This window comes from Melospiza melodia, chromosome 4, assembly GCF_035770615.1.
Source record: "Melospiza melodia melodia isolate bMelMel2 chromosome 4, bMelMel2.pri, whole genome shotgun sequence".
NCBI lineage: Eukaryota > Metazoa > Chordata > Aves > Passeriformes > Passerellidae > Melospiza > Melospiza melodia.
In genome coordinates, this window is record NC_086197.1 from 1,952,393 (window position 1) to 1,969,497 (window position 17,105).

The following is a 17,105-nucleotide window of genomic DNA, read 5'->3' on the forward strand; positions in this document are numbered from 1 at the left end:
AGGGATTCTGTGCAGTCCCAAAACATCATTTCAGCTCCTGCAAAGAGAATTTTGGCCCCTTTCTAAAGAAGCTGTTCCCCCCTCCAGTGACTTCTGGAAATGCTGTTCTGGAATTTGATTTTGTTTTGGTTCCGAAAGGACCATCCCAGTCCTGCTGCACCCAGACAGACACAGTCAGTGACCATTAAAACATCAAGAAGTCGGGAAATAGTAACAATAATACAGTTATTCCCATTATTGCATAAAATGATAATATCCCTGTGGAAAATAATAATAATAATAATTTACAGATGTGAACTGGGACAGAAAATGGCCACATAAACCCGGGGCTAAAGGTGCTGCTTCCTAAGAACTGGAGTATTATCCATCCCTGATGAGAGGATTTCCCAGGAAAGAGGGAATAACTTCAAAGGATTAAAAGAGTTTGACATGACCAACAGCCAGAGTCAGTTACAGAATCACAGAATTTACAGAATCACCGGGTTGGGAGAGCCCTCCAAGGCCCCGGAGCCCAGCCCAGCCCCTGGCACCCAGTGCCACCTCCAGGCTGGTTAAACACCCCCAGGGATGGTGACTGCACCCCCTCCCCGGGCAGCCATTGCAGAACTTTCTCCCCCTTGCTGGAAAAGCTTTTTGCTGCTCTCCAAGCTGGATTTCCCTTGGCCCAGCTCAGGCTGTGTGCTCTGGGTGTGCCAGTGCTGCTGGGGACAGAGCCCAGGGGCAGCTGGGCACAGGCACCTTTCAGGAGCTGTGACAGTGCTGGGGGCACCCTGAGGCTCCTTTCCTGCAGGCTGAGCACCCCCAGCTCCCTCAGGGCTCCCTCAGGGGTTGTGTCCCAGCCCCTCTCCAGCATCATCACCCAGTGCCACCCCTGCCATGGCAGGGACACCTCCCCCTGTCCCAGGCTGCTCCAGCCCCAGTGTCCAAACTTGGCCATTGCAGGGATCAGGGGCAGCCCCAGCTGCTCTGGGAATCCCTTCCCAAAATCCCACCCCAGGCTCCCTCTCCAGGGAATTCCCTCCATTCCCAGCTCTCCCAGCCTGCCATTGGATCCATCCCCACCCCGACTCCTCTCTAGGAAGGGATTTTGGGATCTGGGGGCTTCACTGGGAACCTCAGCACTCCAGGAAGGGTCCCCCTTCCCTTTTCCATCCCCAACTTCCATAAAAATCCCTGGGGATGGATTCTGAGTGTCCCAAATCCCAGAATGGTTTGGGTGGGAAGGGCCCTTCAAGCCCATCCCATTCCAATGCCACCATCCCAGGCTGCTCCAGCCTGGCCTTGGGCACTGCAGGGATCAGGGGCAGCCCCAGCTGCTCTGGCAATGCCAGCCCAGGCAGGAATTCCTCATGGCCAAGATGCCACCCATGGCTGCCCTCTGGCAGTGGGAGCCATTCCCTGGGTGCTGTCCCTGCAGGCCTTGTCCCCAGTCCCTCTGCAGCTCTGCTGGAGCCCCTGCAGGCCCTGCCATGTGCTGGGAGCTCTCCCTGGAGCCTTCCCTGCTCCAGGGAACATTCCCAGCTCTGCCAGCCTCAGAACAGCTCCATGGACCCATTCCTCACTGGATACCCAACCAGGCCATGGCTGGACATGGACAACAGGGACATCCTGAGGGGTCCCTCAGCTCCCACCTGCAGCAGAGGCCTCTGCACTCCCAGGATCTTCATGGTGTCAGCGTTGGCCAGGATCTTCAGGGGATCCGAGGCCTTGGTGACGCCCTCGATCTCCTTGTTGATCTCGGCCAGGACCTGGCTCAGGAAGATGTTCTTGATGTACATGGTGAGGAACTCCCTCAGGGGACACTGCTTGGCTGGGCCCAGCTCCATGGCCTGCTCGATCTCCTGGATAAACCTGCAACACAGAAAGGGGAAGGAGGAATTGTAATTAAATTAAATGAATTGTAATTAAAGGTAAAAATGAAGACGTTTTAGATTTGTTGGCGTTGCCGTTGCCACTCCAACATTTCAGACACGAGCAGTGTGGGAATGACCATGGACTGTCCCAACTTGAGGGATGATGAGGAGAAAAGGTCTACAAGGTAGTTTTAGGGGAAAAAAAAAAGAGATAAAATACAATCAATTGATGAGACAGACACTAAATTGCTGGAGAAGGACAGATAAAATCCACATCTCAGGCACAATTCCTGTTTGTGCCAAAAAAAATTGGCTTTTCCATGGGGGACATGCTGGGAAGATGTCCTTATAAAAAATCTGGCTTTTTAAATTTTTATATTTATATTTTAAAATATATATACAATATATAAGCTTTTTATTTTTGTATTTTTTATTTATATATATATATTTAAATTTCTATATCCTTATAGAAAAATTTGGCTTTTTCATTTAGGACATTGTGGGGAGATATCCTTATAGAAACATTTGGCTTTTCCATTTGGAACACACTGGGAAGATGTCCTTGTAGAAAAAATTTGGCTTTTCCATGTGGGACACGCTGGGAAGATATCCTTATAAAAATAAAATCACAACTAAAAAAGCTAACATGCCACAAATCCCTTTAAAAAGCCAAGCTTCCTTCTGGGTGTGGTCACTTGATTCCCACAAGTGGGTTCCCACATCTCTAAACGGAACAACAGAATATTCCACCTCAAAATCCAGAAAAAACCATGGAAAAAAAGCAATTTTAATGCATGATGCCATTATCCCCCTGCATTATGGATGCCTGTGTTACGGTGTATGTTTATCACCCTTTATTGTTCCATCCCAGGATCCCATTCCTGAGCACACAGAGCAGCAGCATGACTCTGGGAATATTTTAGCACCAAATGTTTGCCATCTCCTGCAAACTCTCTTTATTTCTGTGCTGCCATCTGCTTTACCACGGAGGAGTTTATTCCAGAAATTACCTCGTCATGTCTTTAACTACATCTGAGGCAGTGGAATTGGTGTTCCACTCAAAACAATTAGGGATTGGGTATCAGGAGCCATAATGGATTGAGATTTGCTGTCCTGAGTTGTGGTGAGGAAGGTTTAGGTTGGATATTAGGAATAATTTATGCACTGGTTGGATATTAGGAATAATCTATGCAGTGAGAAATGGTCAGGAAGCAGAGCAGGGAAGTGTGGAGGCACCATCCCTGACAGAAAACAGGGATGTGGCACTTAGGACATGGTTGGGTGCTGAACAATGGTTGGATTTGATGATCCCAGAGGTCTTTTCCAACCTCAAGGACTCCATGATTTTATTCCTGACTACTGACCCTATTCTCAAACCCTTCAATGGGATCTGCTTAATTATCCATAATTTTCTACCTCCACGTTCCTCACTCCAGAGGAGCTGCTTCCCTTCCCAGCCCTGACTGAGGAGCCAATTCCCATGGATGATTTCTTTCCATTCTGAGCTCTTTTCTCCCTAAATCCTCTCCCTGTTGGCTCCGTGGGTCTGGAGTGGCACTTTTGGACAATACAGCTTCCATGGGGGGATCCCTTTGGAGCTCAGGTGGAAGATTGGCTCTGCAAAGGGAGAGAGATGCTGCAGGGAGGGAATCACAGAGCAGGTGAGGGAATCCATCAATTCAGAGGGTTTTGGGAAAGCTGCAAAAGGCAGCTCAGAGCCAGCAGAACTGTGATTGGAGCTGAGCAGCAGCCATGAGATTGGTCAGCAGAAAAATTATTTAAAAAGTAGAAAAGTAATGACAAACAGAACAATGGTCTGTGTATTGATGCTTGTCTAGAATAACTCCCTAAGCTGCAGAAAAGTTTATCAGTGAGATATGAGGGAGTTCTAAGTTAATAACAGAGCTCTGTGCATTGTGTTTAAGGCTCACAAGCAGGGATTGGATTTGAAATAAGCCAGCATTGTTTAACCAAAGGCACCTGTGCTTACAGTGGTTGGATGGAACTGCTGTCAATGTGCTTTTGCTGTGTGGGATTGGTCACAAAACTGTAAAAGTGAGCTGTGACATTGAGTTCTGTGTCTGCTGCCTGGGGTGTGAGCTGAGGGCATCTTCCCATTGCCACAGCCATGGAATGAGGCTGGTGCTGGAAAATCAAACAGCTCAAGGCACGTTCCCAGCAGCCCTGTCCTGTTTGTGATTTGTACAGAGAGCCTGGCTGGTGATAAAAGGCAGCTTCATTCCCTGGATTTCACAGGGTGAGAATGGGAATCAGCTTGGTAAAACAGGGAACCAGTGGAGCTTTCTGGGGAAGAGAACAGAAATTCCACAGAGCTGATCCCAGAAATATCAGAGCTGATGTCACCAGCTCCGAGTGACACCACTCATGTCCTCAAGGGGACATTGCCAGGGTTGATGGGACTGTGTTGGGCTCATTTACTGTGTCCTTTCATGGGTGTCAGTAAATCTCTGACTCTCCCTTTATAAGTTTATTTACAGAGCACAAAACTCCCCCCAAATGTGAATTTTACTATTAAACCCCATTGAGGTGGTAAGCTCAAACTGGGAATGAACATCATCCAGCAAAGTGACAGGAACAGCTTCTAAACACTTTTAAAATCCAGAAAATGCTCAAAAAAATGGCTAAACCAAGTAAAAGAAGCCTTTTAGAGGGAGAATGGCCACGTGCAAACCACCAGAGCTCAGATGTGCTGATCTACAACAGGAGTGGCAACTCCTCACCCCACAACATCCTGATGGTGCTCCTGCACCACACACTCAGCACTGGAAAATGCTGTGTTCACCAAGAATTTTTGCTTCTCAGGGCCTGGCATCCATCACCAGCATAGAATTAATTTTGGTTACATTAAAAGAAGTGGTATTAATAATTTAGTGATTATTATTGTATATTTTGATATTACAATTATAATTAAATTTATGATCATTTTGAATATTTATTATAAAATATATGATAATATATTAAAATTATCATAGATATATCATAATATATTTATGATAAAATATTTATTTATGATAAAATTTATTACTATTTTTCACATACTGTGCATAAAATATTACATATAATAATAATACACTGTGAATAAGAATGAAAAATTTTGAATTTTAGAGAGATCTAGAGATCTGTGCCTTCATCTCCAGAAAACTTCTCCTTGATGTGTCCTGTTCAGTTTTAACATTTTGGAACAGACAAGCCAAGAGTTCACCTAAAGCTGGTCAGGATCAAACCATATCCCTGTTTTCCTTGATAGGAGCCATAAAATAATCATGGATTACAAGGGAGCTGCCAGGCAGCACTGACTGAGGGGGGATTTGTGAGTGCTCAGCATCACTTGTGATAAAGAACAAATGATCAGGAGCTTAGGAAGCAGATTTCAACTCGACAGCAGCAGGAAGTTATTAAAAATGAAGCTGTGTGTGCAGGGCACAGAGAACTGGAGGATAAGGATGGGAGACCTTCAGCTGGGATGCTCAAGGATAGTTTGGTGAAATAATTATGGGAATGGAAACCAGTGAAGTCTTCATTTAATCCCAGAGATCTCTGCTGAGGGAAATGGGAGCAGAGAAAATGTAAAGAAATTAAGGAATTATGGATGTGAGTGTGGCTTCCAGCAGGGAACAGCCCAGGAGTGCCTGGATTTGATAATCCAGTGGGACAAGGTGCTTTTTGCAGCCTCAGGGGACGGCTGGGATCCATTTGCTGGGATGTGCCAGAGGTGGTTCAGAGATGACCTCTCCAAATTTCCAGCAGGCAGAGTGAGGCCCACACTGCTGTATTTGCAGGATGCCCCCATGAAGGCAGGGATCATCAATCTGACTCCACGCTCTCAGAAGGCTCATTTATTACTTCATGATATTATATTATATTAAAGAATACTAAACTATACTAAAGCATACAGAAAGGACACTTACTGAATGCTAAAAAGATAATAATGAAAACTTGTGACTCTCTCCAGAGTCCTGACACAGCTTGGCACTGATTGGCCAAACAGTGAAAACAACTCACATGAAACCAATGGAACAATCACCTGTGGGTAAACAATCTCCAACCACATTCCACATGAGCAAAACACAGGAGAAGCAAATGAGATAATATTGTTTTCCTTTTCTCTGAGGCTTCTCAGCTTCCCAGGAGAAAAATCCTGGGCAAAGGGATTTTTTCAGAGAATGTGAATGGCACACCACACTGCTCTCACACTGCTCTGCACCCCAGGCAGCCACTCTGGAGCTTCAGCCTTCAAAATCCTGCTGGGCGCAGGACCAGGGGCTCAAGCAGGAGGCACAAAGTTCCAGGTGCAGGTGAGATTTGCACCAGGAATCCTTCTGGGACATTGAATGGCAGCACTGGTGCACTGTCCGTGTGCTGGACTGGGAGGATTACTCAGAATTCCATTAAGAACAGATTAAAAATGGAAAACATGAAATTTTTTTTTTTTTTAATTTAAGAGAATTTAGACAATTACATCTGCAATTTAAGAGAAATGAGAGTTGTCCCTGGATCCCTGGAATGTCCAAGGCCAGGCTGGATGGGGCTTGGAGCACCTTCGGATAGTGGGAGGTGTTGAGGTTGGAGCTGGATCATCTTTAAGGTCCTTTCCAACCCAAACCATTCCATGATTCCATGAATTAGGGATGCCAAGTCCAACTGTCACTAAATAAATGTGACACCGAGAGTGACTCTTCTGCCACCAAGTCCCACAGGGCTCTCTGCTTCCCAGCTTCCCTCTTCCTGCCTTCTCACCCTCCTCTTTGTGGGAATTTCACCATTAGTTTGTGGGAATTAGAAAAGGTAAGAAGATTTTTAGAAAGCTGGACAAGTAGGTTTTAGAAATAGAACAGAAAATTTAGAGCTAGCTGCAGCTAAAGTAAAAAGCTATAATTAAAAAAACCCTCTTATTTTCCATGGTTCCCAATCCCACTCGGTCATCCTGTGATTCTCTACCAGGAGCCCAGCAGGTTTGGGAGCCCAAAAAACACTTTGGGATGGGAGAGAGCTGTCAGCTCAGGAACCAGCCCTTGCCTTTGGCTGGTCTTGCTGAGCTCTGGTTGGAATTGTGTCCACTGGGAATTTCGGCTGGAATTATGTCAATTTTGAATTTCAGCTGGAATTGTATCCATTTAGAATTTCAGCTGGAATTGTGTCCATTTTGAATTTCAGCTGGAATTGTGCCCATTGGGAATTTCGGCTGGAATTGTGTCCACTGGGTATTCTGGCTGGAATTGTGTCCATTGAGAATTTCATCTGGAATTGTGCCCATTGGGAATTTTGGCTGGAATTGTGTTCATTGGGAATTCTGGCTGGAATTGTGTACATTGAGAATTTCAGCTGGAATTGTGTCCATTGGGAATTTCAGCTGGAATTGTGTCTATTGGGAATTCTGGCTGGAATTGTGTCCATTGGGAATTTCAGCTGGAATTGTGTCCATTGAGAATTTCAATAGGAATTGTGTCCATTTGGAATTCTGGCTACCATGAAGCAGAATTGTGAGCACTGCACTTCTTTCAAGGGGTTCAAATAAACCAAATTGGGGGTTATTTTTTATATTTTCTATGCCCTTTATCCAACAGTTCCTCTTGCTGAGAAATGTGGAGATAGAAATTCCCAGTCAAAGGAAAACTCACCAGAATTCAACCAGAATTTCTCCTCCTTCTCAGAAAAAAAAAAAAACAAAAAAAACAAGTATCTCAGATATGTTTCTCTCAAAAAACAGCCCCAGTTGGCAATAAAAGATCAGCCAAAGTACAAAAAACTGAAAATGAGTGTTTGAAATGGGAAATGTAGGGTGGCATTAGAAGAGCCAACAGATATTCCCTATTTTCTGCCTGGCAGACGCAGGCACACACTGTGCTATTTATTTATTTCAATTTCAAATGCTGCTGGCTGCCTTTTCCCAACACAACTCAGTCTCTATAAAGAACAAGAAAGTGTTTAACAGCATGGGAAAAAAATACATCCTAAGAGTCCTCTCCAAAAACGTTGTGTTACTCATCCAAGCCATCCGTGGAACTTTTAGATGTCAAAAAAGAAAGGTGATATCACCCACAGCTCTCCCCGAAATCAATTATTTATCTCAGAATGGTTTGGGTTGGAAGACACCTCAAGGATTTTATTCCACCCCTGGCATGGCAGGGAAAAATTCAACAACCCCAGGCTGCTCCAGCCCCAGTGCCCAACCTTGGCCATTGCAGGGATCAGGGGCAGCCCCAGCTGCTCTGGGAATCCCTTCCCAAAATCCCACCCCAGGCTCCCTCTCCAGGGAATTCCCTCCATTCCCAGCTCTCCCAGCCTGCCATTGGATCCATCCCCACCCCGACTCCTCTCTAGGAAGGGATTTTGGGATCTGGGGGCTTCACTGGGAACCTCAGCACTCCAGGAAGGGTCTCCCTTCCCTTTGCCATCCCCAACTTCCATAAAAATCCCTGGGGATGGATTCTGAGTGTCCCAAATCCCAGAATGGTTTGGGTGGGAAGGGCCCTTCAAGCCCATCCCATTCCAATGCCACCATCCCAGGCTGCTCCAGCCTGGCCTTGGGCACTGCAGGGCTCAGGGGCAGCCCCAGCTGCTCTGGCAATGCCAGCCCAGGCAGGAATTCCTCATTGCCAAGATGCCACCCATGGCTGCCCTCTGGCAGTGGGAGCCATTCCCTGGGTGCTGTCCCTGCAGGCCTTGTCCCCAGTCCCTCTGCAGCTCTGCTGGAGCCCCTGCAGGCCCTGCCATGTGCTGGGAGCTCTCCCTGGAGCCTTCCCTGCTCCAGGGAACATTCCCAGCCCTCAGCCTGATTTCAGAACCATCAATTGTGCCCCACCTCCAAAATACAAAAATGCTTTGTCTGAATAAATGTTTAGATTGAGGGGTGTCACCCAATTTTGGATCATGGTCACTTGTTGATATTCCTGGGAATTGCCTGAAATCCTAAAAAAGGGCTTGTAGGGAAGTCCCTGCTCTGAAGGACACTTTTAGGAGATGTCACAGTGAGGATGGAGTTCCTCAACAGAGCAGCCAAGGGAAAAAAAAAATATATAAATTTGCACCTTATCCTGAATTCAGAACCTGCATTTTTTAAATGATGCACAATTTTCAACTTGTTTTATCCTCCTATAAAAGCATTTGAGGTGATTTGTGGCTGCAATTAAGCATTCCCCTTAGACAGAAAAGCACTTTCAGGGAAATGAAGTAGCTTTTGGTAAATGACAGTCATTTGGATTAAAAAAGAAAAAAAAAGAGAAGCGCCTCATTTCAGGAAATTTAATTCATTCTAACTCACAACTTAATTGGCTGTGAGCTCTGCCTTACCTAAGCTGGAAGTGAGGGATAAAAAGCATAAAACCTAAAAAAGCTGCGTGGATTGATTTAGAAACCTACAACTCCAGCCTTCCCAAGGCTTTCTTCTGACTCCTCGTTCTCAGATGTCCTCTGAAAGATCATTAAAAGAAACAGAAGGCACTTGAAGTGCACAGCATCAATGCCTTAATGATGATGGTAATAATATCTGAAATCCTCTCCTCAAACAAACGAATGACAGGAAAAAATATCAAATACTCCAGAACCTTATTAAGACAATTTTTTCTGACGTTCAGCCCAAATTTACATTTCATTTTTGTGTGATCCTGAATTGTTCTCTGCCTTAGTCAGGAAACATCCAGGTACCTGGGATGAACCTTTTGGGTGGCTTGCAGAGAGCAAGGAAATATTAAAAAAATATCAGAAATCCCTTGAGCTGGACAGAACGGAAAATTCCAAAATGGTTTTCCAGATTCAAGGAAATTAGGGATGAAATACCCAGGATTGTGAGTTCTGGAAAGTTTGAGGGCACATTAAACCAAGAGAGGAACTGGAAGATCCCACATTGTCCATGACACACTCAGGAAGCCCCCTCACCTCAACAGTGGGAATTTTGGGAGAGAATCAATGGAATAATGGAAAGAATTGGGTTGGAAAGGACCTGGAAGATTCTCATTGCACCCCTGGTATGGCAGGGACACCTCCCACCATCCCAGGCTGCTCCAGCCCCAGTGCCCAACCTTGGCCATTGCAGGGATCAGGGGCAGCCCCAGCTGCTCTGGGAATCCCTTCCCAAAATCCCACCCCAGGCTCCCTCTCCAGGGAATTCCCTCCATTCCCAGCTCTCCCAGCCTGCCATTGGATCCATCCCCACCCCGACTCCTCTCTAGGAAGGGATTTTGGGGTCTGGGGGCTTCACTGGGAACCTCAGCACTCCAGGAAGGGTCTCCCTTCCCTTCTCCATCCCCAACTTCCATAAAAATCCCTGGGGATGGATTCTGAGTGTCCCAAATCCCAGAATGGTTTGGGTGGGAAGGGCCCTTCAAGCCCATCCCATTCCAATGCCACCATCCCAGGCTGCTCCAGCCTGGCCTTGGGCACTGCAGGGATCAGGGGCAGCCCCAGCTGCTCTGGCAATGCCAGCCCAGGCAGGAATTCCTCACTGCCAAGATGCCACCCATGGCTGCCCTCTGGCAGTGGGAGCCATTCCCTGGGTGCTGTCCCTGCAGGCCTTGTCCCCAGCCCCTCTGCAGCTCTGCTGGAGCCCCTGCAGGCCCTGCCATGGCAAAGTGAGGCCCGGAGAAGCTTCCAGACCAAAAATTCCCAATCATCACACAAGTGCTGAACACAATAAATGCAATTAAATTCAAATAACCCACAGCAGCACATGCACCATGGATCGTTGCCACTGAAGACCAATCAATCAGAGCCTAAAGTAACAAAATCACAATGTCTTGCCTGAAATCTCCACTGCAGGGAATTATTTTGGTCCATGGTATTTCACACCTTGCTGATAAACATTGTGGCCATGCAAGGTAATAGAGCTGATTCTGTACAAAGTTACCCCAAACAGAGGAAAAAATGTTTAAGATCCTTTCTAAATGACCCCAAAATGTGATCAAAATTAAAATTATCACCAAAAGATGTGTACACAGCTCTGGGAGACACAATAGAGGTTTTGCTACTTTAAGTGTGTTTTAAATAATAGGAAAACCAGACCAAAAACCACCAAATACCAGACAAAAAGCATTCATTTTCTGCCATTTAAAAATATTAAATAGCCCAGAAAACATCCAGGAAGGTGACAACTAGAGGAATGACTGCTGCTAACAGCAGACATGACATTTGGGGTGTTTTCCTCTAAATTATTAATGAATAATTAATTACAAGTACCTGGCAGCACCAGCCAGGTTGTTCCCACAATCCCAAACTGAGTTTAATGGGTTATTTTGGATAAATCACCAAATCCAGTCCTTCCTCTGTACAAACACAAACTCCCAAACCATAAAAAGGCTCAACTACTCGAGATAATTCTTTTGGTTACTGTAAAAAGGTTCTGTGTCCCCACAGAGCCGGAAGCTTTAGTGCTGGAAGATGAAAGAGCCCAGGACTTCTCTTTTTTACCAGCAGCTCAAAAAAATACAAGATTTAAAGAATCGATTTCTGTGTTGTGGTTGCTCAGCCGTGAGATTGAGGTAAGAAATGCCTCCTTCCCCTGCAGGTGTGACAGAAAAATCAGTGTTTCGTTGTCTCTGAGGTGCTGCAAACACCCACAAAAAAAAAAATTAAATTAAAATTTACCTCTCAACTGCTGCTAAAATATTGTTTCTTTAATGCTCAGCTGCCACCTGAAGGACACAAATTTCTGATCTTTCAGGGGCTCTCTCAAGGTGCAATTTCTTCTGATGTCTCCAGAGGGGAATATTGGCTTGTGTTTGGGGCCAGGAGATGGAGAGGCAGAATTAACCAGGTTTAGAGATTCACACCTCATGCCCTGCAGCTCAGATTCCTCCCTCCTCCTTCCCAAATATCCCAAGACCTCCCCAATGGAAGTTTCTGGTGTGGTTGGATGCTCACACCTCCTGCTCTCCGTCCTCTCATCTCCTGTGAGGGCAGGAGCGGAATTCAGGAACCAGCAGCAATTCCATGGTTTGCCAATCCTCAGGTGGGGAATCTGAACAGGAGGAGCAGCCAGGAGTTTGGGGAACCCTCTCGGAGAAAAATGAGCTCCAAAAGGAGCAGAATGGTAAAACTGGGAGTTGTCCCTGCTGGGAAGGGAATCAGCATCACTGCCCTGGGAAAAAACACGGGGAAAATATTGTGTGGGACAAGGGAATGGGAATGCTTTACTGAAGGAATGGCTTAAGGGGTTTGGGCTGACAGCAAATGGGAGATTGGGAAGGAATTCCTGGCTGGGAGGGTGAGGAGGGGCTGGGATGGAATTCCCAGAGAATTCCCCTGGACCCCTGGATATCCAAGTATCCAGCCTGGGACAGTGGGAGGTTGTTCCAGATTGCAATGCAAGATGTTTATAAAGAGCTGCCAGGGTAACAATTCTGCACTTCTGAGGTTGAGATCTCAACTCCAGCCAGGTGACTTTGACCTACTCACAGCTCCAAGCTAATCACTTTCATTAGTTAATTGGCTGAAAAACTGAGCTCGGTGGGGACACACCAATATTGCCATTTGGGAGGGCAAGAACCAGTGATCAAAGACCCAGCTGTGCTCCAGGCTCTCCTCATTAATAAATTGACACCTTGGCCACAGAGCCTGAGTCTGCAGCTCTGGCTCAAAATGCTCAAAAACACAACTGGAGGTTTCCTACATGAAGGAATTGATGGCAAGGAAACACCACCAGGATTTCTTCTGGAGGTTTCCCACAGGAAAGAATTTATGGCAAGGAAACAACACCAGGATTTCTCCTGGAGGCTCCCCACAGGAAGGAATTTATGGCAAGGAAACAACACCAGGATTTCTCCTGGAGGTTCCCCACAGGAAGGAATTTATGGCAAGGAAACAACACCAGGATTTCTCCTGGAGGTTCCCCACAGGAAGGAATTTATGGCAAGGAAACAACACCAGGATTTCTCCCGGAGGTTCCCCACAGGAAGGAATTTATGGCAAGGAAACAACACCAGGATTTCTCCTGGAGGTTCCCCACAGGAAGGAATTTATGGCAAGGAAACAACACCAGGATTTCTCCCGGAGGTTTCAGACATAATGGAATTTATGGCAAGGATTTCTCCTGGTGGTTCCCCACATGAGGAATTTATGGCAAGGAAACATCACCATGGCAGGGGTGTCATTTAGGATGAGCTCATTTAGGATGAGCTTTCAGGTCCCTCCATCCCAAACCATTCTGGGACTGGCGCTGGCTTTCAACCCCCTGGCCTCAGTTGGCTCCACATCTTTGCAGAGGTTTTAGATCAAACCGGATAAAACTCAAGCTTTGTTTGACTCTGAGCCAAACCCCTGTCCCTGGTGAGCAGGGACAGCACAGGGGGTGATTGGCTCCCTGAGATTGGCTCCCTCCAGGAGCTGCATTCCAGCAGAGCTCTGGGTGTCTGTGCTGAAATCCCCCAGTGCGGAAATGGGGGTGTGTGTTCTATTCCCACCTGTCAGAGGTGGGGCAGTTCTCTCTGTCCATGGGGCAGTTTTTCCTTTATCTCTCCCACAGCCAACCCTCCCTCCAGGAGATCTCTGCTGTCCATGGCCACTGAGTGTCCCTGCAGGGCTGATCCAATCCCAGCATCCCATGGGGAGATGCTCCGCCCAGGGGAGGAGCCAAGCATTCCTGCCTGGATCCAATCTGAGCCTGGCACAGCACAGCAGCCTTTGCCCCCTGCACGGCCAGAGGAGCAGCTTTCTGCTGCCCTGCATGGCCAGAGGGAGCCCAGGCCCATCTGCAGCAGCCCTGGAGCTGCAGAGGAAAACTCCCCCCTTGTGCAGGATCCCTGCTGCAGCAGAGCCACAGCTGGCACTGCAGGAGGGCTGAGCCCCCATGGCATGGGGCTGGGACACCCCCCTGGCACACAGGGGGCAGCTGTAGCCATGATATTTTCTGAAAAATCCTTTCCTTAGGATTTTTCCTCCTGAGAAGCTGAGAGGCCTCAAGAACAAAATGTAAACAATGGTTATCTGCTGCTGTGGAATGCAACAGGTGCATCTGGGATTGGTCCATTTTGGTTGTTTCTAATTAATGGCCAATCACAGTCAGCTGGCTCAGACTCTCTGAGAGTCACAAGCCTTTGTTATCATTCTTTTCTACTCTTAGCCAGCCTTCTGATGAAATCCTTTCCTCTATTCTTTTAGTGTAGTTTTAGTATATAATTTGCTTTTAATATAATATATATCATAAAATAATAAATTCAGCCTTCTGAAACATGGAGTCAAGATTCTCCTCTCTTCCCTCGTCCTGGGATCCCTGTGAACACCACCACAGTCAGCTCCTGCTCTGACTCTGGCAGTGGTTTGTTCTCTTTTTCTGTACTGTTGCATTTGTATTTTAATTTTACTAATAAAGAACTGTTGCTCCTGCTCCCATATCTTTGCCTGAGAGCCCCTTAATTTCAAATTTATAATAATTCAGAGGGAGGAGTTTGCGTTTTCCATTTCTGGGGAGGTTCCTGCCCTCCTGAGCAGACACCTGGCTTTCCAAACCCAGACACTGACCCACACGGAGCCTTTGAAGAGCTTTGACTCTGCTCATCCCCTACAGACCCCTGAGGACACCATGAGGCCTCTGAGGAACAAACAGGGAGCAGCTTTACTCCCTCTGTGCCACAAAGCTGCTTTTTATTCCCCAGAACAGCTGCAGGTTCTTCACAAGGTGAACCTGGAATCAGGAAACCTGTGTGAGAATGGTTTTGTCTCTCCCTCATTTATGGAGAGGCTTTTTGGGGCTGTTCAGGTACACAGAGCCTGAGTTTCCCCATGAATGAACGTTTGCAAAGCTAGAGATGCTCCAAACTGCAGGGGAAGATGGGATCATTACAAAAAAACCTCAACTGTGCACATCCAGGAAATAGGGAAATGTAAAACACCTGTAAATGTCCCTGCTTTTCCAGGCACTGGGGAGCAGAGCTGGGATGTCCAGCTCAGCACAGCACCAGCTTCACCTTCAGCCTCAAATCCAGCTCTGATGAGCTCCTACTTCATCCTTTGTCACCAATAAAATAAATTAATAATTGATATATCTTCACTTTACACAGACATGAGCAAACCCAGCTCCTATTCCAGCCACCTCTTTGCTTCTCTGTCCCAAATTTCTCTTCTCCCATCCTTGAATCCCTAAATTTCCAGCCCCAAAACCAGAGTGAGGTGGAGCCAAGTTGCCTGCAAGTGACCAGATTGCTCTGAGATGGAGATGATAACCCAAAATGACCACCTGGACTAAATCACTCTCCCTTGATCCACTTGTAATTTAAATCCAATCCCACAGAAGATAAATGCCCCAAGTAGTCCATCAATCCCTCTCTCTAAAGGTCTGTGATGTCCTTGTTTTATGTGAGCCCAGGATGAAGCCAAACCTGGAGGATTCCACCATTTCTCCCTTTTTAAGGTTATTTAAAAGCAAAGTCAAGGCTTTATTCCCCACAACAGGTAACACCATTTCTCCATTTCTACTTTGCTCCGTGCAGGGTAGAAAATTCACCCACCACTGTAATTTTAAACAATCCTGACAATTCCACAGGAATTCTTGCCCACCACACAGAAATACTGCGAGGCAGCATTAAATGTGTGTAAAACACTGGGGTGTCACAGCAATAATTATGTTAACACAGCCACCATATAATGTCACCCTATTAACCAAGTGAAACATGAAGTTCTCTGACTTCAGCTTTTCCTATTATTAAATCCCATTTCCTTTAATGTCCCATTACATTCAGTTTGTTGACCAGCACTGGAATGTAATGATACCCCCCACAACTTCACATTTTCTCCTGAGCACAACAGCTCTGTAAAAATTAACTTGTTATTCCCATTATTTTGGGTTTTTTTTTTCTCAATTGGATCTGGCGGCTCATCCTTTGTGCTCCAACCCCCCCAGCTCTCAATCTGGCCCCTTTTAAAAAGCAACATATGCTGAGGATAAATCTTTCAAATGGCTCTGGTAATGGAGGAGCTGGAGTGACAGCTTTACAAATGGGCAAACTGGGGGTTGTTCCATTGTTTTATTGTGATTTGGAATGGGAATGCAGGGATGGCTTTGGGAGAACAACTGGGACTGGCCAGAGGTTTCAGAGCCTCTGGATTTGGTGTGGAAGATTCTGTGCGCCCACAGGAGCCAGGATAAACCAGATTTGCTGTACCATCACTGTGACTCCACTTAGTCTTGTCTGCCTCGTGCTGACATCCCAATAAATCAGTGGGCAGAGGGCACAATCCCTCATTAGCATCCCCCTGACTCCCAGTGGGGAGCGGGGACAGCCAGTTAAACCCTAAAAACACACCAGGGTGAAGGAAAATCGAAATTAAGGTCACAACTCCAGAGCCCACCTGGAGGCAGTGCTGGAGTGCCCTGGTGGAGCTCCAGGAGGACTTGGGACAGGCTGGGGTGTCCTGTTAGGGACAGCACAGCCTGAGCCACCACCAGGGCAGTGTGAGGAGTGATGGTGAGTGTCTTCTCACAGCAGATGGATCTTCTACCATCCAACGTGGAGAAAAGGGCCAGCTGAACATCCCATAACCTGTGGGAGTTATGGAACGTATGGACTTCCCGTAACCTGTGGGAGTTATGGAATGTATGGACATCCCATAACCTGTGGGAGTTATGGAACGTATGGACATCCCATAACCTGTGGGAGTTATGGAATGTATTTACATCCCATAACCTGTGGAAGTATGCAGAACCTGTTTCTTCAAATTCTTCTCCATGGAAGAATTTGGAGAAACGGGGTTGTATGGACAAGCCTGTGGAATTCCCCGACTATTCCATTTAACAGCTGGAAATAAGACACCATCACTTCAGAAATCTCTGGCAGAGCGTGAATTCCCTCTATCCCAGCCAACATCAAGTTCATTCTTTCATCAAATAATCCTCTTTTTCACGTTTTAGTTGTGTTGGTGTGGCCCTGAAACACATGGGATGGAGCAGAAGAACACAGATCTCAGATAATTTCAAAACCTTACTGCCTGACTTGAGAATCTGGACAGGACAATCACAGAATCATTCAAGTTGGAAAAGTCCTCTCATATCATCCAGTCCAACCATTCCCAGCCCCGCCAAGGCCACCACTGACACTGTCCCCAAGTGCCACATCACAGGGCTTTGAAATCCCTGCAGGGATGGGGACTCCACCCCTGTGCCAGTGTCTGACCACCCTTTCCAGGAAGGAATTCATGGCAAGGAAACAGCACCAGGATTTCTCCTGGAGGTTTCCCACATGAAGGAATTTATGGCAAGGAAACACCACCAGGATTTCTCCTGGAGGTTTCAGACATAAAGGAATT

The 17,105-nt window shown here is 46.6% G+C and overlaps 1 protein-coding gene across 1 annotated transcript in view; it reads right to left on the reverse strand.

Moving 5' to 3' along the window:
- The window catches only part of EXOC4 (exocyst complex component 4), a 359,365-nt gene that overhangs the window by 88,176 nt on the left and 254,084 nt on the right, over positions 1-17,105 (reverse strand). Inside the window, 1 exon segment of the mRNA XM_063153646.1 lies at positions 1,632-1,851. Coding sequence (XP_063009716.1) covers positions 1,632-1,851 — 220 coding nt within the window.